General features: G+C 37.8%; 1 protein-coding gene across 2 annotated transcripts in view; it reads left to right on the top strand.

Moving 5' to 3' along the window:
- LOC132856588 (dedicator of cytokinesis protein 2) overlaps nt 1-26517 on the top strand; it is a 109891-nt gene that overhangs the window by 19035 nt on the left and 64339 nt on the right. For both annotated transcript variants that reach the window (XM_060886199.1, XM_060886198.1), the window contains exons 21-25: nt 411-545; nt 5985-6093; nt 6971-7041; nt 9938-10044; nt 26277-26419. In XM_060886199.1, the coding sequence (XP_060742182.1) occupies nt 411-545; nt 5985-6093; nt 6971-7041; nt 9938-10044; nt 26277-26419 (565 nt within the window). The remainder of the gene's footprint in view (nt 1-410; nt 546-5984; nt 6094-6970; nt 7042-9937; nt 10045-26276; nt 26420-26517) is intronic.

Genomic DNA, 26517 nt, shown 5'->3' with positions numbered 1-26517 from the left:
ATCTCAGGCATAAAATTAAACAGAAAATACAGCTAGGAAAGTAAATACTATTACCCCACAATTCAAATGTCACAGAAGCATTAGAGGTGGTGAGTTTCATTTGAGCTGAGTTTGTCCCAAATTCCAAATGCCATGAAAAACATTAAATAACTTGAAGTGCAGTCTTGCTTGCAGGTTGTTTGATCAAGACTTCACGTAGAACATAACATAGAACTTGAATATAATTACCACCAGTTGGAAAAGAGAATTCAGCGGCGCTGTGGTATAAACTTATTCTCCAGTATCTGACCACAGTGTCATTAACGATATGCACAAATCTGAAAAGAAATGGAAAAATTAAACTTATTGGCTGAATGAAACTGATGTCTGTATTAAAGACTAGTGTGTTGTGTTTGTTTTTGTCTCTTCAGGAAATTGATGTCAGTGTTGAAGACGTATTTGGACGTGTCTAGTCGTGGAGAAGCGTGCGAACCCATTCTTCGCACACTGAAAGCTCTTGAGTACATCTTCAAATTCATCGTGCGCTCCCGTATGCTGTACTCTCAGTGAGTGTGTGTGTGTGTGTGTGTGTGTTATCAAGCAGTTCACTCTTGTGCAGCATTCTGGGAAGTAACAGGTGGACTTTTAGTAGTGCTGTGGTATGTGCTGTCAATGTTGTTACACACACACACACACACACACTCTCTCTCTCAACACAAAAACAGTAAGTGTTTCTCTTTTGAATGCTTGTGTGTGTACATGTGTGTTTGAATAGTTTTCCATAATTCCACTTTAAAGAAGCTGACTGCGGCATTAATGTGCCTGATAACTATTGATGGCTCGACAACAGCTAAATGCACTCTAATTATACGAGTCGTGGTGTGTGTGTGTGTGTGTGTGTGTGTGTGTGTGTGTGTGTGTGTGTGTGTGTGTGTGCGCACGCGTTTATGATTTTATGCGAGGCTATATGAGTGATAATGAACAAGCCAGAATCTGAATTAGCATTTGCAATAGACTAAAGTGACAAAAGCCAGAAGAGAAAAGATGGATTCATTGTGTGGTTCGGTGCGCACAACAGCATATGAGAACTAGAAAGACTATTAATTAGAGAGCGAGATGTGATATAGAGAGATTACTGGGAATTCATCCAAGAACAGCACAGTGGTTTAACCTTCCATTTCTCTTTTTCTGTGCCAATAATTCTGACTATCTCTGTGTTGCTTGTTATTATTTTTTTGTTTCTTTTCTTCTCGAAAAGCTGGAATTGTGCGATCTAAATGTTTGTTTGCACTGCTAATGCTAAAAACTTTAATAACCTGATTTTTTTTTTTTAAAATCTCAACATTTTCCTCTCATTTCCTCTCTAAAAACATACATCCAATCAAAGGAACTAGAAATTGTTCAGCGAAAAATCATTTTAAAAAATCTATAATTAACAACCTAAAAATTATATCAAGACATTATTGCTCTTGTCTGTAGGTTCCATCAGGTGGATGTTGAATTGTTCTGCTGTAAATACATGTGTTTAGCATGGTGCATTATGATAAACTGGCATCTCAGCCAGGCAATAATTTCACTTTAAATCCAGTGGTTCTGGGTTCGGATCCCCTGTGACTATGAGAAGAATCGTCATTTAATCATTCATCTTCTAAGTTTGCTCATTTAAAAACCCTCCCACTTTTTTGTGTGTTTTTGTTGTTTGACACACTAATTTGCTATGACATTTATGTGCCCTTGCATTATTGCTGATGTTACTTGTATTTCATCTTTTTTGTGTGTGAGAATAGAAATCTTTTTTATTGAACCCTTGAACTTCTTGGATCCATTAGTGTGTCTGGATTTACAGCATGTCAGTATGTCCAGTGTTATAATCGGACTTAAAAGTACAGCCTGTAGATATACAACAGCATCATCACTTTCATACTGACAGTACTGAAGTTTCAGTAAGATGATTTTATCTGTAAAAAGTAAAGCTTTTAGCCAAAAAGAAGTATTAAGCATTGTATGTCTATGTGGTCCAAATATCTGGGTTTGGATTTAAACCTGAGGTAATATGTGACCAAAACCACAAGGGGTTTTCTTTTTTCTTAAGATTTTTATTTCAAATGCACAGATACAGCCTACATATTTCAGTGAAATAAAAACACGACCACTTCTTTAAAAAATAAACGAAAAGCAATAATAAGAAATAAGAATAGGTAATAGAATGTAACATCCAGTGTTTACATGTTACATGCATTAGCATGATGTAGTTATATGTAGTAAAAGTACAGAATCTGAAAATATTACAGAACGAAGTGTGAAATATTAACATGCAAGTAAGTTATATTAAATTACACTAAATTTAATTAAGCATTTTGATCAGAAATTAAATATCTAAACCTTGCTTTAAACTTATTGTGATGAAATTAATGTTACACTGGTATTGTGTGTAATATACACACAATACCAGTGTAACATTAATTTCATCACAAATTCTGTATCCTCTGGGCTTAGTGTGTCCCAGAAACACATATTTCAGGCTTAGGACTGTTAGACAGTGACTTCTTTTTCATTTCTTTCCTTTATAGATTAAGGTATACAGCAGGGAAAAAATTAGAAAATTGCTTATAATTAATTATTTACGAATATCCCACTTGTAAGTATGACATGAATTAATGTTCTTGTGTATCATTTTGGTCAGGAGCTCATATTTTTTACTCCAGTAGCACAGCAAGACATCATAAAAATGAGTAAACACAGATTTAATATTCTTACATAGATTCTTTTTTTTAAGTAATTCCTTTGCTGTTTGTCCACATTTCTCTCTCCTGCACTCAGAGTGTACTGTGCTATCTGTCTCTGTTAAAGCTCGTGTGCTTCTGCTGCCTGTACAAGGACAGTGTAGGGTTTGTGACTGACGGCTCTGCAGTCTGTAAAGATCTTCTAATGCTTTTTCATTTTATATAGGCCACCGGGATTAACACTCTGTTGCAGTGGGTGTGTATGAGAGAATGCTCTCTATCTCACTATCCACAAGCCTTACAGTTGTTTGTCCTGTTGCGTATGATAGTGTTTGTGCTAACACCATAGCACAAGCTTTATTCCATCTCTCATCGTTTGATGTGTGAAAGTGTGTGATGTGAATTTTATAGAAAGAGAGTGTATGTGTGTGTGCATGTCCAGGGATTTACATATATTCCGATCTGGTATTCAGTACAGTCGTATGCAAAAGTTTAGGAACCCCTGACAATTTCCATGATTTTCATTTATAAATATTTGGGTGTTTGTATCAGCAATTTCATTTTGATCTATCAAATAACTGAAGGACACAGTAATACTTCAGTAGTGAAATGAGGTTTATTGGATTAACAGAAAATGGGCAATATGCATCAAAACGAAATTAGACAGGTGCATAAATTTGGGCACCCTTGCCATTTTGTTGATTTGAATACCTGTAACTACTTAGCACTGATTAATTGGAGCACACAATTGGTTTGGTGGCTCATTAAGCCTTGAACTTCATAGACAGGTGCATCCAATCATGAGAAAAGGTGTTTAAGGTGGCCAATTGCAAGTTGTTGTTCTCTTTGGCAACATAGAGGCCTCAAAACAACTCAACAAAGATTGTTGAAACATTATGGTTTAAGGGAAGGCTACAAAAAGAGATATCTCAGAGATATAAGCTGTCAGTGTCTACTGTGAGGAACATAGGTGATTGCTTTCTTTTACCATTTTAACTCATACTATATATGGATACTATACTATAATCAGTGCTCATACAACGTTCAGTTAAACAGTCATTATGGAGGTTATTCTTTTATTTATTTTTATCAAGACCCATGATAGCCTCAGAGGCATCGCATAGTAGTCTACCACTCTTACTTTTACTACTAATAATAATAATTTATGATAATTAATTCAACAGTTGCATATTATTTTAACCAAAAACGATCAGTAGAGAAACAAACCTTATTCACAGAGCTAAAATTCAACACAATACTGTGAAAGGGTTTGTGTTGGGGTGTGTGTGTGTGTGTGTGTGTGTGTGTGTGTGTGTGTGTTCTGATAGTGACCACAAGGTTAGGAATATCTGACAGGTTTGAATTTGGGGACATTTGGCTGAACTCCTTGAGTAAACATTTTGTTTTTAATATAAAAACTGCAGCCCAAAACAAGCTTTTGGTTACTCAGATTTTGGTCTGGTTTAGGTACAGGGAATGCTTCTGGAGTAGTTGTAGTGTTCGTTATTTACACTAATATTTATTAATAAGCTTAGTTTAAATAACCTTATAGTGTTAAAATGTTAGATGATCAGTCATAGTAGTTTGGTGACTAGTTTTTACCCCTGCGTGTATTCATGTGTTTAAGGACATCAATTTTGAGGTTCTTTTTCTTTCTCTTCCTTCTTCACAAGAGTTAATCTTTGCATAATAATAAAAAAATATGGAGACTTTAAAAACTAAGTTGATAAATGAGGTATTACTTACCTTGTGACCATGATATTTAACATCTAATAAACCTGTTGTCCTTCCTGTAAAAAAAAAAAAAAAAGTTCCTCAAGCACTACAGGTGTAAATGTCTTTTTTTCTGTTGTACATACTTTGTTCATCACCCTGAGTTTATTCTTGATTTTTTTTCACACACAGTGTGTATTGTTTTCATGTTATTAGAGTCGTGACTCAGACACCAACACTACACAGCCTGTGTTATGTCCCAGTAGCATGTGTGGAGGGTCAGTGGCACCGTAAACACTGCTGTTCCTTGAGAGTAATTATAAATACTGAGGATGGTGTGATTATAGCAAGTCAGTAGTCCCACGTCATTGGCAGAAAGCATGAGCAATACCGTGTGTGTGTGTGTGAAGCCTAGTCATGGAACCTTCTCTGGTTTTACACCATATAATTGCAAACCTCATCTATGAGCTGAGTCAGGAGTGTAAGAATAGAGAGGAGACAAAGCTCAGTGTGAGGCTCAGGATCAGGAGTGAAGAGAACTTTGAGGTTGAGCGTAACAAAAAATAAATCAAAGGGAAGAAAGGGTGTGAAAAGAGACAAATGACATCGGAAATAGGGAACAGACTGAGAGGTAAAATGGCGAGATACAATTAGAGAGAAGTGGTTGAATAGGGACAGAATGGTATAAAGAGAGAGAAAATGGAGTGAGACGGTTTTGGTGCAGTCTCTTAAATCAGACAGCTTTGATTGAAGTGTCAGTCAGGCTGGAGCTCTCAGTGCAGCACTGTGACGAGATTTCTCTGCCTTACATCCATTAAACCAACACAAGTAAGGGTTTTGACACTTGTGCTATCTGCTAGACCTTTTCCAGTGCAGGTTGTGGAACCGGTTTCAAAACGTTTGGCACCTTTTTACTGTTTAAGCGCTGACCATTGCTGAATGATTCAATTCTTCTCCAGTACTAAAATACTTCTGGTCTTCAACCATTAGTGCTTTTAAACGCAAACTCCTGAAACAACATGTTCTCACTCTGCAAGCACTTAAATTCATGATGACAGGGTTGCTAAGCAACTGGAAATACTAGACAGCGAGCATTCACAAGCTAATTATTTGGATAGCTACAGGGCCTTTTGTCGAAAAGTGTAAAAGCAGAATGATATAGAATTAAAACAGATCTGTTGTTAATATACACATTTCCCGCAAGACTTGATTTTCAACTAAGAAATACTCTGTATAAATTCCATCACTGAGAAACATCGAGATTTCAAAAGTTAGTTGAAACCTGGCTGAAAGTTTAAACTTCCAAAGTCGTCTTCCCTTTTGTTATAAATCGTTTGAAGTACCTATAGTAATTTGTCCATTCGTTTGAATGTAGCACATGAGCCAGTTATGTTAGACACCATCATCTCCTCCAGAAGAATCCACCGTTTATAGAATGTGAGCAGTGTAGGGAATTTGGAAATCTGGTTTATATTTCATATGTTGGTGATGCACAGGTATAAAGAACTTTTTTTTGTACAGAATTTATTTTATTTAATACTAATTAATTGTCATATTCTCTTCCTCTAGGCTCTATGAGGGGAAGGAGCAAGAAGAGTTTGAAGACTCTCTAAAAGGCCTATTTGAATCCATCAACAGACTGATGAAGAGTGACTACAACACCACCCTACTTCAGCAGGTGTGTGTGTGTGTGTGTGTGTGTGTGTGTGTGTGTGTGTGTGTGTGTGTATGTGGCCAGACATACGAGGAACTGTAGCTTTTAGTTTAAAATAGCTTTTAGTCTTGATTTTGGTTGCTGAGGTTTATGTCTGGTTTAGAATTAGGGTTAGATTTAGGTGTAGGCATAGAGTAGATAAAATAATTATTAATTATTAATCATCCACCCATCCATTCATCCATCCATCGACCGATCCATTCATCCATCCAACCATACAACACAATACACTGGAGCCTATTCTAGGAAACTCTGGGTTGCAAGGCGTGGGACACAGTGAGCAGTGATCGAACCTATTGCAGGGCAAACTCAACCTCACTACAGATACCTTAGAGATGCTAGTCAGCATGCGACATGTCTTTAGGAGAAAACCAGAGTATCCATAAGAAACATTCTAACGCTTTAAAGCCAACAGAACAGAGGTGGAACTCAAACCTCCAACACCTGAGGTTTGGGGCGAATGTGCGAGTCACGAAGCCACTGTGCACTCCTGAAAGTAGCCCAATACATAGGAAAGTGCTAGATACAACATGCATTCTGTTTCCACACCTGAAGGTCCTTTTAAAGATAGTAAAATGCGTGTATGCTTGAAAATGTTCCTTGTAAAATGTTTTTCTTTTTAATAAATTCAGTACTCATGCTCATCACACTTGGATCTGGACAGACACTTTAGCTTTAACACACCTGGCAACCTGACAAAAAAGTGAGCCGTTCATAACAGGTGATTTTGCTGTGCTTAAACCAGCCAGGTTTGACACCTTAAGCTACTGTGATCAGCAGTCACATATAAATTAACACAGCTCTAAATAAAGTGTGTGTATTTTTGTGTGTTTGTGTGTAGGTGGCAGCTCTGAAGTACTTGCCTGCTGTGCTGCAAGATATTGAGACTGTTTTTGATGCAAAGCTGCTCAGGTGAGGTTGCCACTCAATAATGGTTAAAGAAAAAAAGGTTGACTCTCAGGGAATTCAGCAAACACAGCAGTACCTCACATATTGCTCAATTAAAGTCCTCTCAAATGCTTACCAGACAACGGATACCGTTCCAACGTAATGAATGTGTTTATTTTTTGATAAAATTACAGCTTCTCTCAGGTCCTTTACTGGCCAAACAGGAATATGTTTTATCTCAGCCGCTATCTGGGAAGCTTTCTTTGCCGAATGCTCCATGAATGCTAATTTGCCTGAAGATGAGAGGTAGCAGTCTGCATTGCGGAGAGAAAATTGCTTCTTTGTGACATTGTTCAAGTCTGTTTTAAATAATGCGAAACTCTGTGTGAGGTTTTTTCCCGCCATTTTATATAAGTTTATTAAAGAAGAGGACAAAATTGTAAGGTATGATGCTGAGACATTCTTATGTAAATAAATGCAAAATTATAGAATGCATGTGGAGTTACAGCAGGAGAACAATGACATGAGCACAAAACTCTTAAGGATGTTTTTATAAGCTGGAAGAGGAACATGATCTATATGCTAAAATCAAAAGAGAAATTCATTTTAATGTTAGACATGAAGAAAGAGCCGAGAAAAAAAAAAGCTTTGACTAGGAAAGGCATATTGGAAACAGACGATCAAAGACCATTGTTAACACATTCTCATGTCTGCCCATATTGAAGTCAAGGTTTATGTTATTATGCCTGAAATATGTCCATGATTTCAGAGACAGTGTGTCTTCAAGGGCATATTCCAGTCTGACAGGGTCTAATTCATCCGTCCATCTATTTTCTGTCCTGCTGATCTTATACAGAGTCCCCGGGAACCTGAAGATTATATCAGGGTGCTCGGGGTAAAAGCTAGGGGACACTATGGACAGGGTGCCATCCCATCACAAGCCGTAATCTCTCACACTACAGACAGTTAAGACAAGACAATCAGCCTATAGCACATGCCTTTGGAAACCAGATTACCCAGTGGAAGCCCCTGAAACATGGAGAAACATGTATTTAAACTCCAAGCACAAATGGCGGAGGTACAGTAGAAATCAAACCCCCAACCCTAGGCTTTGTGCGCCAGTTGCTATAAGCTCTGATGTCTGCAGCAAATCTAAAGCATTTGAACCAAAATGTCCACCATGAATTTGTTAACAGAAAGGAGGAAGGATGAGGTAGTGTTTTATACTTTAGATGTTTTATTAATGTCACGGAGGAAATTCTAACCAGATTCTTCAATGTGAAAAGAAATAAAGGTTAAAATCAGGGCTATTTGTTATCTGACTAGGGCTAATGGTGGTAGCCTGACAGTTCTGCTGTTTAACCTCACAACTTTCCAGTTACAGCATACACCGTTTCCCAGGGTAATTGCTTTTCTATACAGGAACTTTTGTCAATACTTAGAAAATTATAAACAAAACATGAACAAAACAGGAATGTCATTGTTTAATACTCTATTAGTAAGATTGGCAAAGTAATACATGCATTAATTATTTTTTTAAATAATAGGCCAAATAAGAAAAATAATCGACAATCATCGATAACCAATAAAGTTGCATCAACTTTGACAAGCACATGACATCAAAACACGTGAACTTAATGACCAAAATCTTAATAACATTTAATATTTAGAGTGGATATAAGTAAGCTATCACCATTTTTTTAAGCTGATACAGTCTTTATGGATAGTATGTGATCTCCCTGTATCCATGTGGGTTCCCCTGAGCCATACTTTTAGTTTTGTATTTTAATTAAATCGTGGCTTTGGTGAAACTGAAAAAAGTATAGATTATACTATTTCATTAGAGATCTATTATGTCCACTTTACACTTTATTTTTAATTTTGCAGTGTAAATATAAGGACCTTATATAAAAATTTGTCCACCACTATGATAAGTATCTGCACATGTCACAAGCCCTAATTCTAATTGCCTAAGACGAGGACTGGAACCATGTGTCCTAGGTCCTGCATTAGCACAAATGTGTGTGTGTGTGGTAGCAATTATCAAGAGAAGAGAATAAAAAAAGCTGTTTGGCCTTTGACACTAGACAACACATGCATATAAACGATTAATCCCCAACCTGTTTCCTCTCAAACACTTGCACATCTATGTGCAAACTTTACTTTGCAGAAATTTTCACTTTACCATCCAACACACACACACTTGAGCTCACTCAAAGTGATTATTTTTAATCAGTGCCATTGTCGCCTAATTAAAAGTGCGTTGGCCCAGCGTTGCTTCACATGGGACGATGAGGCTGTGTGCTAATGCGCTGACATTTGGTTAGCCTACTTAGCTTGTTTTGGCAGCACACAAAGTCATAATCTGGCTGAGGAACTTCAAAAAGCTTTCCAGAACACTTTATTTATTTTTATTAAGTGATAATGCTATCAGTTTGATGAACATATTTCTGCAGGTATTATTAATGAGAGTTAGCAGCAAAGGGAGGTTTTTTTTGTGTTTGTATGTGTTTAGTTTCTCTGTTGTCACCACACACAAACACAGACCAATTATATTCTTAGTCACACAATCAATAATGTGCAATCACGAGTGTTCCTTTACGCCTAGGGAGACAGCGTGCAGGACTTGCTCTCTGACTGATGATCGATGCTCGGCACATCGATATACGCCTGGAGAACACAGCTAAAATGTCTCCTAGTGTTTGTTTTCTTGTTTAGCCCCGATTTTGGATGTTTGAGAAGAATCTTCAGCTTTACCTTGTGTTATGTATTACTATTAGTTTGTTAAAGCTTTTAAAGGCTGGTGGTACAGATCAATGTGCTATCCACTGCAATTTTCTGAATCAAACACAAAGGTTACACTCCACTCCGAGTGGTATTCATTAACCCCCTCCATTTCTCCCTCTGTTTTCCTCTACAGTAAGCTGCTGTATGATTTCTACACCTGTATTCCTCCAGACAAGTTGCAGAAACATAAGGTGGCCTCCATGACCGAGATCGTCAGCAGCCGCCTTTTCAGGAGGAAGGGTGAGCGGTTTCACACGTCCATCTCATTAACTCTGTCGATTCCTGCCTCCTCCTTCTCATTTACTCCTCCACCTTTTCTCGTCATTGCCTTGGCTGACCCCATTAACCTTTAATTTTCTCCTTGATCCTTTCTTTCCATTTTTTCCTCTCATTTCTCCCTCCTCTCTTTACTATGACCTCCAATCTACTGTATGCTCCATTTGACTATTTTCATGCCGTCTTTCTTTCATCATATTTGGAATGTTTTCTCTCTTTCTATCCTCCTTGAGCCGAATCATTACGCGTGGGTAAACAGTAGCCCCTGGCCTGGTCCTGTCCAATAGCCTGTTAAATAGATGCTAATGGGTGATGAGTGGTGTGTGTGTGTGTGTGTGAGTTTTAATAAAGCGCGTGATGACTCTGGTTGTGAAACATCCGCCAGGGATTAATAATGGAGACGTTGGGCACACAGCCATGAGTGTTTGCCTGTGTGTATTTGCTTCACACTTCATGATTGACACCAATGGAGATCCCAAGGTGAGTGTGATCGGTACTCTGTTTGGCAGGCCACACTTCTCTTTAATGAAGAGAAAGTCCTCATTAGGGCTCTTTAATGAAGCTAAAGACCCAGCACTCTCCAGCACATGAAAGACAGCAGACGGTGCAGTTCATCCTGGAATCCAGTGTTCATGGGCTTACAGTTAATCAGAGCTGTGTGTGTTCATGTTAGTGATGTTCTGAGCAACTGCTGCTGCCAATGTATAGATCACACTACAAGTGTATCATCCAGCTCATTTAACTTAAGATTTACTAATGGCAAAATATAGAAGATAAAAGGAAAGCATTGAACCAGTTCTCAATAGGAAGTGTTTTTATTTCTGGTGTGGGAGTGTGTAAACATAGAAACTGGTTTATATGAGCTGTTATTTAATTTGCCTAGCATGATATCTACACTAAAAAAAGGAATATGTGGTCAGTCAGATTACGCTGACTGACCACATATTACATATTACATAAACATATAGTTCATTTAAAAATGTCATGTTACTGTGAGTTTGTTGCTTGTACTAAACTTAATTTAAACAGTTTTTTTACTTATAAGATTGAATGATATAGATTTAGCAATTGATTGGGAAATTGTGTGCGGAGGTTGAAACTGATGGGATTATACATTTAAGTGGGACTGAGTTCCAGCTCAGGTATGACCTTGTTATATTACATACTCAAATCATGTTGGATGTACAGAAACTAATTGTGCTAATGCTACTCAGTTCAATCACATGGAAATCGCTTTGCGTATTATAATTAGTAAAAGCTGAATTCAGCGTCCTTTTTATTTCAGTATAGCTAGTGTTAGCTGCAGTTAATTTGCAGTTATTACTAGTTATAACTGATCACCAAACTACAAACAATTCCATTTCTAATCATCAGATGAAGATTTTAAAGAAGATAAACTGTGCTCTTTATCTGCTGAAAGGAAAAGAAGCTAGCATACACATTGAAATTACGCTGAAAAGAAGCTATTTGTTAGTTTTTTCACATTTTTAGTCAGATACAGGATCTCATAAAAGATTTGTTTTGGTTTGCATTTACAAACCTATCATTCATATACTTCCCTGCTAATGCAGTTTAGCTGAGTAATATGGTTCAGAGAGGATTTTGAAGTATTTAATGTTTATACATTTAGAATTGTCTGTACTTATACATAGGATAGTTGTCAGGATTTCTGAGGAGATTTAACTAATACTTCTAAAAACAATCTAACAACCTAACTTGATGTGTAATCTTTAAGTCATATTCATACCAACAGATGTAATTGCTGCTAATGCTAATCTTGTTGATTAAACTAGCTTCTAATTAGCTAACACTACTTTCAGATTAGTTATATTTGTCACTGATTTTTTTAGGATTTTTTTTTTCTCATTTTGTCCATCGTAGTTTAAGTGTACCTATGATGAAAATTACAGGCCTCTCTCATCTTTTTAAGTGGGAGAACTTGCACAATTGGTGCTGTTCTGTATTTGTCATGTAGGCTATTGTATTGTCTTGCACTGTTTGCCCTGGGCTGCACACTATGTGGCTAGGTTAAAGGTGCCCTGCCACACGTATTTCATTACTTTTGTGGTAATGTCTGAAGTTTACCATGGACTCTGTAACTTTTTTGTGGAAAAAATGCCTTGGTTACCTTGTTTCAATCCCATTCTAGTGTGGTATAGAAAGCCTGCAGGAAGACTCAGCTCGATTTGCTCCAGTTCTCATGAATATTCAAATGAGCTATGCTGCTTGGCTCCGATTGGCTAACCGCTAGGATATGAGAGCATGACTATTCATTCACCCAGCGCAATAAGTAGCCTAGGCTAGAGGAACTTTGTTTACAATCACCTTGAATTGCGGCAGAACGGCTTCTTCACAAGCCCGTTGACGTTCAGCCATCCTTGCTGTATAGGAAACTCACTGAGCTACACGAATTCTGGGGCGTGGTCTCAAGTGGGAGAGCTCATGAATAGTAATGAGCTCAATCATTACTACGTCACACTGAGCAGCTTTTCCAACTGACCTGATTTCTCCCCTTATTTCTTTTAAGTGGCTAGAACTGACCGGGGAGGTAGCAGTTCGTTTTCAAATTCACGACACAACACAAACACATATGGACCAAACACATATCAAAAAATACAAGTAAAAACGGTTTTGTGTGGAAGGGCACCTTTAAGTGTTTTATGTAGTACCAGGGTCCTGGAAGAAAGTTGTTTCATTTCATTATGTACTGCATCAGCTATATTTGCACGAAATAGCACCAGCTTCTAAATAGCTAACATCAACAGGCTTACATAAGGCAACAGCTAATAATTGTTGGCTGGTAAATATGACCTGATTTTACATAAGATGAGACATAGCAATTTAAGCAAATACAGATGTCTTAAAGCAGACAACACAGAGGTGCTTTATAATGATTCGATACTGTAAAGACGAAAGCTGAGATTTCCTTAAAAAAAAACAAACAACTACATATGCTATAGAGTCAAATCTTTCTCTGATGAAATGTTGGTGCTTGCCAATGATGTTGAAAATTGTCATTTCAGATCTTCTTCTCTTGGAGTTTTCCCGTTTCTGGATTTTCCTGTTGATCATTCTGTTATATTTACATTTTTTTTTCTCTCTCGACCTCTTGTAGTCTGTCTATAAAAATGTTACTATCCATAAAAACTTATGCTCCGCTCTATTCCCTAATTTTCTTAGTCATTCTTGTTCTCTCTTTATCTGTATTACCTCTTTGTTATCCCTTTCTCTCCATCACATCATTTGCTTTAATCAGATAAGACTAAGAGACCTGAGTGGATACAGTATCACACATGAGCATCAGCCTGATAGACAACCAAATGCACACAACCAAACAGCAACTACAGGAAAACCATTTAAAAATCACCACTTGGAAATTCCAGGCTGTGAAAAAATGAAAAACATCCTGCTAGTTATATCCTGTTAAATAATGTTAAACAGCAAAGCCTGTACCATTATAAACACATATGATTCTATTGTAAATCACAGATGATCACAGATCAGTCTTTAACTATTGCTAATTAAGACAGCATAACGTTTTAATGTTCCCATGTGGGACGTTTAAGTGTTACTGTTGCACACAAATAATGCAAATTAGTCAGAGCAACACAACTATGAAAAAAGATCCTATAGATTTTACAGTAAATTACTGTCAATTAATTTGACAAAAGGTAAATATTACAAGCTGTAATATTTTTAAATATATCCCACATTCTGATGAACGTGAATAGTGCAAGAGAGTAAACACTTAGTACAAAGCTGTGAAGTATTTCATTTATACAGAATCCCAAAAGTCTCAATACATACGTTTAAAATTAACATCTTTTATTAATTAAAATGTCTTCTAAAGATGTTCATTCTTAATTTAGATTGTATATTTTTTCCAGACAGTATATTTTTAAAAATGACTTTCACAAACGAAGGCCATGATGTATTATTAGAAGGTACAGCATAAAGATCATTTACAGGAAAGCTTTCAAAGTGCAATTACATTCATAAATCTAGATGTGTTAACACGAGTTCATCGTAAGCAGTAGAAAAGATTCTGTGTGTCTTTGCAAAGAATACCAGTATAACTGCAGAAACTTTAGTGAAGTGGAACAAGTTTGTGTTGGGAAGCTTCTCTAAGTATATGTTAAGTTTTATTCAAAGTTTATGTATACTTAGTAGAGAAGTAGACTTTTTGACCTAGTCGCATCTTCAAGATTGTGTATTAAAAACATTTGTTACCAAAAACCATTTTGTTGCCTCCCACATGCTGCTGAGGTTTGATGATCAGCATGTGCCTGGGAAGTTGCAGTACATCAGCATGACATTTAAAGAGGTACAGAGTGATATGTTTAGGCTTTATAAAATGGTCTCACCAACTGAAAATCAAAACACAGCTGGTTTCTTCCACTGTTACACTTACTTATTATGCTGGAGGCTGATCAGGCAGCATGAAATCCTTACCTGTAGGGGTGGTATAGATATACATTTGTAGTTCCTAGATATCCCTAAGCCTGAATGTTCCTTTGAGGATATTAACACCTTTGGCACTTTTTTTTAAGAATCCTAAGACCATGTACCAGACTGTTTTCAATTCATGCAGCTCAGTAAATGGTGCAGTCCCATATGCCATTTCACCACCTGCATGCACCATACTGAACGCTAATATAAATAGTCTAAAATGTTCTCTTTGGCTCATGGTGATTGGCCCAAGGCCATCACATCGTTCCAAAATCTGGCTTGTAGCTCCCTGTGCTGCCATCCATTTGCTCATTTAATTATTCATGGACTTGTTTATTTATTTGTGAGTTACCGCCTCCCCTGCGAGCCACATTGACAGGCATTTTAATTGAAATTTGTCCAGCGTATTAGGCTGAGGCAAGGATCCATTTTGCGGCATGTCGTCAGAGATGTGCGAGAAGGGAGCGAGACATTTATACCCAGTAATACCCTGGTCAGACTATCAGCACCGACCGATACATGCTTAATCCCTAACATGTCAGATAGAAGGGGTGGAGAGGGGGGTGATGGGAATGAGTGATGTGACAGGTGAGTTTGAATGGATGCGAATTGCAGGCAGAAGGGATTTCCATAACCTGACTGGTTGTAGTTACTGTCAGTAGTGAAGCTTTTAACCAGGGAGCATGATTATTTTGGTAACATTTTACAATAACACTACATGAACAATCACACACTAACGCCTAATAATTAAATATGAAACATGAACTAATCAATTACAAATGAACAGCTAACCGTGACTTACAGCATGAGACTGAATTCATGAGTTAACGTGTTAACATATAGTCGTAAACTCAAACATGCTCAATCAAACAAGAAGTTTAATATAAACGAAACATGCCGATTTTCAAGTTGTTTATAATTTGCATATCCTGTTGTGTACTCAAATGTCACTGGACGGGTCTGGATTACTTTCATAATTTACACTGATCCACCTTATCGAACATAAAGAGGCACTAATAATAAACACCAAGTGTTTCATCTCAAACTGTTTTGAGTTATTTTCATTCATTTCTCTTCCAATCCAACCGTAGTACTAGTACATACTCTGGGTGGCTCAGTCTTGGATTTATGGCAGCAGTTGAACTTAACTTAACTCTTTAGTTTAACCATCATGAAATGTTTTACAGTGCATCAGTTAACATTTAGTTTGCCTCTATGAAAACGAAACATATACTAACATGCACTTAAGGTGGTCTTATGTCAGAGTTAAATTCTGCTCTTCGCTAGTTTGTGATTAGTAAATGCCTTAACTCATCATTAATTCTTATCTCAGTAAGTATTAATACAGCTTTTAGTGCATGATTATTCATGTATTGTTATTCTAAAGTGTTTATTTAAAAACATCCCAATGATTTTCTGAAAGTTGCTTTAGTGTAAAGTTTGGTCAAGTTTCATAATCTCCATATATAATGGCTTGGCGTTAGCATCATGAATTTATAAACACTACAAATTCATGTTCAATCATTAAAAGTGTCAGTTATAAGTATATTCAATAAGACACAGAGATTATGGATGCATGTACACCACTGCGTGTCATTATCTAACACGGATGCGTTTGACAGGTGCTTATTTAATTTCCACTTGAAATAAAATTAGATTCATGAATATAATATGGGGCAATTATCTTGGATTATTCTACTGTCACACGCTAATATCTGACAGACTGAGATCATTAAAGCATTAAATAGCAATTATAAAGTCATATCACTGAGCTCTGTTATTTATTTATTAATTAATTTGATTATTTTGCATTGCCAAGGATTTAGGAAGTCAGAGTGATGCAACTAGCAATTGATAAGCTGTGTTGAGAATGTCAGTTAATTTTATGCCAAATTAAGCAATGGTGTTGTAGGAAAAAGCAAGTCAGTGGGTGAAGGATTTTTGTTGGGCAAGTTACCAGTAAACACTCTCAAATACTGTGCCAAACAGCAGGGAAATGTAAGCACAGCCATCGTATCTATGAGGTACAGAACCATTTCTGTTTAACGGTAGATTCAGAGAGGGGAAGGGAGATTTCTGAGTAAAAAATGTCTATTAGACAATAATTAAAAAGATGCTAAAAAATATGTATTGCAAATTCATTGCAGGTACAACATAGTGAACTTGGTTTAAAAGAAAAAAAACAAAACGCATCACTTTCCAAAAAGCCAAATTTTTGGTGCTAATTTCAGTTTTTTTGTGGTTTTTGCGATTTAGTTGAGCTGGAAACAAAGGTAACATTGGTGGTGGAATATAGCTCCCTGAGAAGACATGAGGATAAACCTGTGAAAGGAGTGACTTAAAAGGGACCATGTCCTCTTCAAGGAGAAGCACAATCTTTATGGATACCCAAGCAGGTCTTGGGTACAAAGCAAACTTCTCTCTACACCAGGGCTATTCAATTGGTTTGTCACAGGGCCAGTTCATGAAAAGCTTCCCAAATGAGAGGTCTGAGAGATCTGGCTTGCAATATGAGTGATGACACAACAACAATATAGGAGCCCATTTGTTGTATTTTTGCACCATAAGACACCTAAGAAAGCTTTTTTCCCCCATACATTTAAACATGCTGTGTTGTATTTTGAAACTGCAATACAACAACATCAGTTCATTGTAAGACGTCCAAGTGGGCTTTTTCTACATTAAAATGTTTAAATCAGTGAGCCTTATAAATTAGAATTTAAATAATTTAACTGAAACTTAAGTTCACATAACAAAAAAGTTAACAATATTGAAAGGATCATTGTTTCATGGAATTTTTTGTCAAAATAAATTATTTTATTATGCCTATTTAAACTACAACAGCCATCTCAATAATTGGCAAACATTTAGGCTGCTTCTTATGAGAAAAATGACATTTTTTAAACTTCACAAGAGCAGGGAAATCGGCTGTATATGTTGTCAGTGCAGTACACATACAGTGGTGCAGGTTCTGGGCTGTGATGGATGTGTGATTATTGTTTTAATGGCATTCATGTGTGAGAATGACAATTCACACGTGTAAGTAGAGCTAGGGTAGTTAGAATAGGGTTAATGTTGTTTCCACGAATTTCCTGATTTCTTTTGAAAAAAAAAAAAAAACAATGGAAGAAATGAACAGAAGAAATTATATTAATAAAAATTCTTATCTGTCATCATCCTGCAGTCATCGTGTCTCACAGGAGAGGTTGCTCGCACCACTCGCCTGTCATGTGACTCCTGCTCTGTGCTACGACTACGGCTCGTGCTGAATGGAACAGACACGCATCACTTTATAACAGTAGGGTCCGTTGTCCGACTGAACTGAATTTATTATAGAGATGTCTTTCATACTAGGCTACTTGAAGGGGCGGAACAAATTACCTTGCGGGCCGTCAATTGAATAGCCTGTATCTACACTAAAGGATATGCCAAGAATTAAACATAAGGCACAGAGATCATGCTGACAAATCTGTCCTCATTAGTAATCAGAGCAGAAATCAGAGCAAAGATCACAACTGTAGAGTAGATCACTAGATTTAAGATTGGATCCCACACCACTGGGTGATTTGGAAAGATAATTGTTTAAGACCAGACAAATATCGGGATTCATTTTGTGTTCGTTGTTCTCACTATAGAATCAATAATCCCAGCCCTTACTGACCTGTTTTGGGTTATATTTGGTGTCACATTATGTTGAAATTTGAACTGACCTAAAAGTCACATAACCTGAATTGAAAATGTCAGAGCCGCTAGCTTTGTTCAGACAGCAGAGCAATTCTGATTTTTTTCTTTCACCAAGACTTTCGTTTTAAGAATAGACAAACTATTCAGACAAATTATGTATGAGCTGAAAGCTTTCTACCAACCTGAATGGGTTTTTGACAGACAACACAAATTGACAAGGGTGACATTCAATTTTTGTTGTTGTTGCTGATTGGCAACATTGGGAAGGATCATTCCTGGAGAAAAACCAAGCCATATTCCCAGAAATCCAATATGAAACCACATACAGATGAGGAAAATGGATTTAGAGTTCTCGGCCAGTTTGATTTATCTTTACATTTGCTTATTTGACTGATGCTTGTATCCAGAATGACTGACAACTGAGACAGGGTACAGTACATCTGGGCAGTTGACAGTTAGTGTTCTTGTTTAAGGACCCAACTGTGGCAGTGTGGAAGTGCTGGGATTTGAGCCCACAATCTTCTGATTTGTAATGATGTGATATATTAATCAGCTTTTGTTTACCTATTCCATCTATCTTTTCATTACGGAGATACAGTACACAACCCCACCAATACATCACACACACAGCACAACAGACAAATAAGGACTCACACTAACCCTTCCTTGTGCATTAAAACGATGAATAGACTTACACGCAGATGCACACAAGTTGGTATACTCATACACACCAGGATGACTCTCATCTGACTAATTTGTATGCACTGAAAGTGAATTAAAGTTTCTATCCACGGCCCTAATGTGGCCGTTGTTATGGTTACTCTTGCCAAGGGCTGGTCTCAACCGTGATCATCCTGCTGGGCTAAAAGCATTAAACCCGCCCTGCCTTTGCAGTGTTTTTGTGCTCACTATGGCACCAGCTGTCTTTGTAGTCTGTGATTGTGCATTATTAGAAGCTTTTGATTACAAATGGTGGCTGTCATGAGTGCATGTCTTTTTGCCCAATAATTTATGTGCTCTAAAATTTCACAGTTTTGCTGTAGCTGGTATTATCCTTACAAACTTCTATGCACACACAGAGATTTCTTCACTTTTCTCTCCCTCCATTTCTCTGTATGACACGTGGATTTTATTTAAGATGCCTAAGTAATTGAAATGGCGTTCTATTACAGAGCGGAATACGTTATCGTTAGCTCTTAGAGATGAATCCGAGGATGAAAAATGAGTGAGCAATTTCTTCAGAGAAGGGAACAGGATGGATTGTGATTGCCACAGCGACACTTGGCCTTTGTCATCTGCCCAGAGACACTATACCTGTCTTTCTGTATGTGCGGTCGAGGTCATTGGTATCCACGTTGCAGTCTCTGCAGATTAGTTAGTACTTTTGGCATTGACCTTCTCTACTGAGAGCTCTGAAAAACACCTTCGACATCTTTGAAATACTGCAGCACTGATTTGCACAGCGGATACAGTAGGTATTGAGTTATGGACATGCTTGCATACACACACACACACACACACACACACACACACAAAACACATACACACATCTCAGAAATACTGCAGCACTGATTTGCACAGCGGATACAGTAGGTACTGAGTTATGGACATTCTTGCACACAGACAGACTCGACACACATACACTTGGTTTAGCTTAGGGCAGTCAGAATGCAGGTCACGATGCTGTGTGTGCGTGTGTGTGGCCTTGAGAAAGTGCTTGGTGGCTTATTTTTCCTGGCATGTTTTTTTTTTTTTTTTTGCTGTGACTGGAGGAAAATGCTGCCCTCAATATATGGACCCGGTGGTGAACCTTGTAGTCTATGGTGTCAGACATTATCTTCCTCTATGTCTCTCTCCTTTTTTAACCACTTCCCAGCCCCCTGAGCTGTGGTTACTTTGTATAAGATGTTGTGACCCAACTACCAATCTCATCCCTTCAACCACCTCACTGCAGCCACATAAACCTTGAAGGGACATTTTGTGTTATTGCAGCTCTGAGGGACAAACCATGCAAGACTCTTTACTCCACACCACTTATGATGGATGTACATGCACCGTGCATTAAGCTGTGCCTTTTATGTCTCCTCGCTTTTATTTTAGATCTTAATCTACATTCAACCAGTAATTATATCATAGCGTTAGTACAGTAGTGGCAAGACAGTAGTTCAAGTGTTAGTACAGTAGTGATTCTCTCACCGGAAAACCTGATACTCACGCTGTTTATTTATTGACCCATGTTACATTTTTATTAAACTTAATGCTGTAATGTTATAAACTCCATCTGTCTCCATCCATGTTTTAATGACCCTGTTGGTCATTTGTGCTTTTGTTTGCTTGGAAAAAAAATATTGTGCATGAAACATGTTATATGCAGCATTTTTACTTCACTCAATCTATAAATTAGGTTTATTAATTAAAAATCACTTTATCCTGCTAGCAGACTAAATAATACTAACATTTTACAGTTTGTAATATTAGCGAATATATAAAGCAATGCAGTTAATATTTAAAGAGTACACTGGTGTTCTATTCTATCAGAGGAATGAAAATTAATTTAGCAAACATTTTCAATCAGTATAAACAAGTACAGTGATACCTCGAGATACGAGTTTAATTCGTTCCGTGACCTTAACGGATTAATGGGATTTCAATTCATTTAAATGGGGAAAATTGCTTTGAGATACGAGCAGTTTTGTTTATGTGTTTTGAATATGAAAAATGTACAGTACCTGTATTTATAAATGACAAATATTGTATAAAAACATACAGTAATAAAAGAGAATGTTAAAAAAATAACTGGTTTTACTTACAGGAAGATGCGCACGGAGGTTGAGGGAGGAGTAAACAGGCGGAATTTTGTCTCGTACGTACACTTTAGCTTTCGTTCACTTACTCGCTACTGTACACTCTTAATGCTACTTTACACTTAAATGGAACTTAACTAAACTTCACTAAAATTAACGAACTTAAATCAAGCATTGCGTTAGTTCTGGCAGGCCACGTTGTCAAGCGTGCATCAGCTGATAATCAGCTGTCCACGATGCGCACCAATCCGGTTACGACATCCATATTACCGACCATTTAAATTCCAATTCATAGAGCCGCTTTCTAGCGCTTCGCTGCTGCTGCGATCTAAACTCCCTCCTCCAACCCCGACTCCACCATGCCGGAACCCGTGTTCCTTGTACCAGTTTACGTCATAAATCTCCACATATTTTTGTCTCTCTCTCCCGCTCTCTCTACTTGTTTAATTATTTATCTATCCATTCATTCATTTATTACTTTCCAAAAACGCGTAAGCGAGCATATCTAATACTATGCATGATTAGTGGTTCTGTTATACGGCGGTTTATTCTATTTTCTAGTCGCTGCTCTCCGCGCTCTGACCACGCGCTCTGAACCATACCGCCAACACTAACTGTATGCATATCATCTAATAAATTCTCTTTTGACAGAGTGGTCCTGACAGAACTGAAATTCTCTTAACTTAACTGAACTTAATTGCTACAATTTCTGTTTTCTTTACATTAATTTTGCTTAATTTTCTTTATTGCTTTTTGCCTTTTTTGTCACTCTTTCCTCACTATCATCTGCCGGTCGTTTTAATAAAAACCTTCCGGTCGGCATATCAGATGCGGAGTAGTCGCACAAGTTACATTTTTTTAACGGATCCAACGATCAAAAACGGATCCGAAAATAACGGATACGCAGATGGTCGGCACCTCACGCAGCGCCTTTGCAACTCTCCATAGGAAATGAATGACTTCCTGTTTATCGGCCGTCGTTTGTCGTGTGCAGTGGAAAGGCGGCTTTAACCGAGTGAGACGCGGGAAGCTGAGGCGGGAAACAGAGCACACATGGTTGTTGGGGATCTTTGTTTTGGCGGCGGCGGCTCGGATGCTCGTACAGTATCTCAAAAATTTGCTCGTATCTCAAGCCAAAAATATGGTCGAATCACAGCTCGTATCTCAAAAAATTCGTATGTCAAAGCACTCGTATCTCGAGGTATCACTGTAAATGATTTTCTTGATGCATATAAAATTAGGACACTTGGATTTCGGTAAGACGTTTTTAGCTCTGTTAGGAAACTTTACACAGAATCTTTAGTGGTATAAGATGATACCTACATATATTAGATGCTCATGAACAAGCACATGGGACATCTCAAAGACGAGAAATGGGTTTACTATTTACTTTGGAAAAAATATCTCTATGTTATCTATAATAGGGGCTAAAGTAAAGCCTCTAGTAGCCTAGGTAAAAACAAATGCTTATGACCAACTACACATTCTAAAAGCCTGAGTGTCAACTTTTATACTTTCAGCCATGAACTGAGTATGATGTAACAGGCACAAATGTTTTTTTTTAGCCTAGACATTCCTTATACTGATACGACATTTATACACAGCTCATTAATTCACTTTTATTTGTTTTGGTATTCTTTTTGGAAATCTGCAAAATTATCTAACAAAGCTTGGGAGCTTAGTATTTAGCACTGAATTCCATCTTGTTTGCCTTTCTGAGCTGTATAGAAGTGCAGTGAGAGAGATTGTCTGTAACAACAAAGAAGATGAATCTAAATACAAATGAATGACCTGTAATGATCTGACATCCTGGTCTAAGAAAAGTATAATAGTAATAATAGAGCAATAAAATATGTAATTTTTTATATATGTAAATAATCTAGCGCACTTAAAAAAATTAAGGCTGTTAAATTTCCTTTGCTCTACGCGTCTTTCCGTCTGGGCCTCTGGAGCAGTTTTTCCTCTCTCTGCAGCCGTCTACAAAGCTTTTTACTTTTATTTATTGTTCTTTAAAGATCTGTTACATTTTCTGCTCACATTTTCTGGCACTAAGCGTTGTCAGTTGCTGAAGTCTTGTTGAGTGTGAAATGTTAGAGGTATAACCATTACCTCTATTCCTGGCATTTTGTTGGCTAGCAGAAACAATGAGTCACTGCAGACAGCAAAAAGTAATCACACTGCCATGTATAGGGAGGGAACAGCTGCTGGTGCAGTGAACAGATGTGGTGCCAAGGCTTCATACTAATAGCGGAAAGCCTCACTAGGAGATAGGGACACAGGTTTCTGCTGTCTCCTCCTGATCTCTACCTTTGTGCCCTCGCGCAAAGTAATTAACCCTGTGTGGACCTGGAGGTGGTGTAAAGTGGCACTTGGGGTCAGGCTTATTTTACTTACACCACAGTAATCTTGAAAAACAGCAGTGATGCCTCACTGGCCACCCACAGATGATAAAGGTCACAGAAAAATGAAAGAAATTAAGGTGGAGTAGCATGCTGCATCATAATTTGGTGTCTTGCTTCATATTGTTGGATTCTGTCTCCCTTTGTCTGTACTGCTTTGCTCAGACTTTAAATGATTTATTAACTAAAATATTTCCTAATGATATGCAGATTCAGGCGACCTATTTTCACTAATTATATAAAATATTTTGGATGAAGAATTTTATGTTTGTTTCTTCATACACTTTGGTTTTGTAGCTGTGGAAATGACAGAGACTCTGGAATTAACAGTAGCATTTAAAATCATGAGTGCCATTGTCAGGTGCTATTTGCTTAATTGTATTTTATATGAGGTGTGTATTTCATGCTCAGGTTTGCACTCTCATGTTTCAATTCCCTCACTGCCGAGTGAACAGTGCTACCGTTTTGTCTGTATACAGCTGCCAGGATGCTGTTCCAGTACATAAAACAAATGATTTATAATCAGACACAAACAGATCAGGAAAACACTAGTGTGTAATTAAGCATCTTTTATCAAGATAGAACTACTGATTGTCCTTGTACAAAGCAATCTGGGATTCATGGAGCATGCAAGAATGGTTTTAAGCCAAAGCTGTGTCTCAGAATGCATATCACTGTGTACTAATCTATAAGATTTGTACACGAGCAGTTTAAATAATAAAAGATGATGGCACGGTGGCTTAGTGGTTAGCACGTTCACCTCACACCTCCAGGGTCGGGGTTCGATTCCTGCCTCCACCTTGTGTGTGTGGAGTTCTCCCCGTGCATGTTCTCCCCGTGCCTCGGGGGTTTCCTCCGGGTACTCCGGTTTCCTCCCCCGGTCCAAAGACATGCATGGTAGGTTGATTGGCATCTCTGGAAAATTGTCCCTAGTGTGTGATTGTGTGAGTGAATGAGTGTGTGTGTGTGCCCTGCAATGGGTTGGCACTCCGTCCAGGGTGTATCCTGCCTTGATGCCCGATGACGCCTGAGATAGGCACAGGATCCCCGTGACCGAGGTAGTTCGGATAAGCGGTAGAAAATGAATGAATGACTGACTTTGTTTCTATCCTGATGTTGTTTTTTTCTCCTATAACAGCATTCAGTGTGTTTTATTACTTTATTCCTTTCTTATATCAGTTGAGTTTGCAGATTAACATTTGTATTATTTATGAATGAAGGTCATGTCAGTTAAACAGCTTAGTTCTTATCATCATTTACATTATAGCAGCTATAAACGGTCTTACCTTCACCTCTCTCTCTCTCTCTCTCTCTCTCTCTCTCTCTCTCTCTCTCTCTCTCTCTTTCTCTGTCAGGAATGGCTTTGACTATTCCCTTTCTAATATAAAGGGACAAGTTAGATTTCATTTCACTACACATAATTTATTTGGAAACTACAGTTCATTATCTATTGTCTATTTTGCTGTGCTACATTTGTTCATGTGTCTCTGTAGGAGAACAGCTCTACAGTATATCCTCAAACATCATCAAGAATAGAACATTACAGTGATTTCAGACTGGTTGTTTGAGTTGTTTTGTTTTTTTAATACCACTAATCTTGAGTTATTCAGCAGGTGTCGCTCTCTATTTATAAAGGTTTATGTAGGTAATAGTTTGCCCACATCACTGCTCAGCATTGAATGTTCCCGTATAGACACTCTAAAGATCTGAACTTAGCAAAACCAGGTTCTGTAGTTTGTGCCTCTCTTGCATCAGTAGATAATCTCACCTGAATACCGTACATTTGAACCTAAGAGCTGTTGCTGTATCGTCCTTTTCTTTAACTCACAATACGACACAGAACATATTGACTCTTTCAGTACGAACATCACTGCTTGATTTCATTCTTCTACACCTGTATTAATCCTGCCTTGATGCCCAATGATGCCTGAGATAGGGACAGGCTCCTCGTGACCCGAGGTAGTTCGGATAAGCGGTAGAAAATGAATGAATGAATGAATGAATGAATGAATACACCTGTATTAATTGCCTATACCATAATCAGATGTCAACCATAAAAGACTGGGTTCCCTTTACAATCTAGTTCCACTCAGTGCTTCTTCCTCATGCAATTTCTGTTTTTCTTTGCCTCTCACATCTGGTTTGCTCATTAGGAATCTAAATCAACATCTGGATTATTGTTAATCTGCTTTGTGCCATTGCCTATTGTTAAGAGTGCTATAGAACTAAAAATTTTTTGCTCATTTTGTTTAGGAATCCTTTAAAAAATCCAGCTTATTTAGTAACCACATTGAAAGTAATGGGAAGTGTATATCATTATGAGAATGTGGAAGTCTGAACCTGCTAACTGCTCCTGGGCTTATAAGAGGTTAACAGCAGGCGTCGATACTGATTTTGAATTCATAATCTGTTCACCGTGAACTCTGATAAGCTCACGTTATTCACTGTCTGAGGATGGATATTTCCTGAAAGAACATGGGTATCCATCTCTGTCTGAGCACAGTAGAGACGCATATACTTACCTGAGGATGTATGCATCTGTCTCACCTCCGCAGCCCTCTTAGCAGACACAGTCAGCACATTAAAAACTCGTTTAGCTTCTGGCTCGTTAGGCGCTCATTACTAACAATGCACCTTCAAGTTTCCACTGAGAGGGTGAGGGTCACACCATCACTCACATACAGACACTCACAAACAAGGAAACTCCAGCAGAGGTGGAAAGACAGAATCATGTGGAATCACTGTATAAGGAGGCAGAAGTTTGTCTTTTAATGTGATAAATATATTACTATGTGAATAGTATCAACATGTTTATAGTTGGTCTGTCATTTCATATGTTTCACCATGATGTCATTTTCAGAATGTCGTGACATCCTGTTACCCATGATGCTTAAGGAGCTGAGTAGGGCATTGTCTGATGTGGGGGATGGGCCACAGGATGAGAGGCGGAACAGTGTGGAGCTCCTCAACAACATCCTGGAGGTCCTCAGCCGCAAGGATGTGGTAAGAGCCAAGCTTAATCTTCAGAAACGATACACTAATCATTCACATGCCTTCAGGATGGACTTTACCTTACTGATAGACCAGTGCATGCACTTCCA

Source organism: Tachysurus vachellii, chromosome 14 (assembly GCF_030014155.1).
Source record: "Tachysurus vachellii isolate PV-2020 chromosome 14, HZAU_Pvac_v1, whole genome shotgun sequence".
Lineage (NCBI taxonomy): Eukaryota > Metazoa > Chordata > Actinopteri > Siluriformes > Bagridae > Tachysurus > Tachysurus vachellii.
Note: the sequence above shows the minus strand (reverse complement) of the source record. Positions and strands in the feature narration are given on the sequence as shown.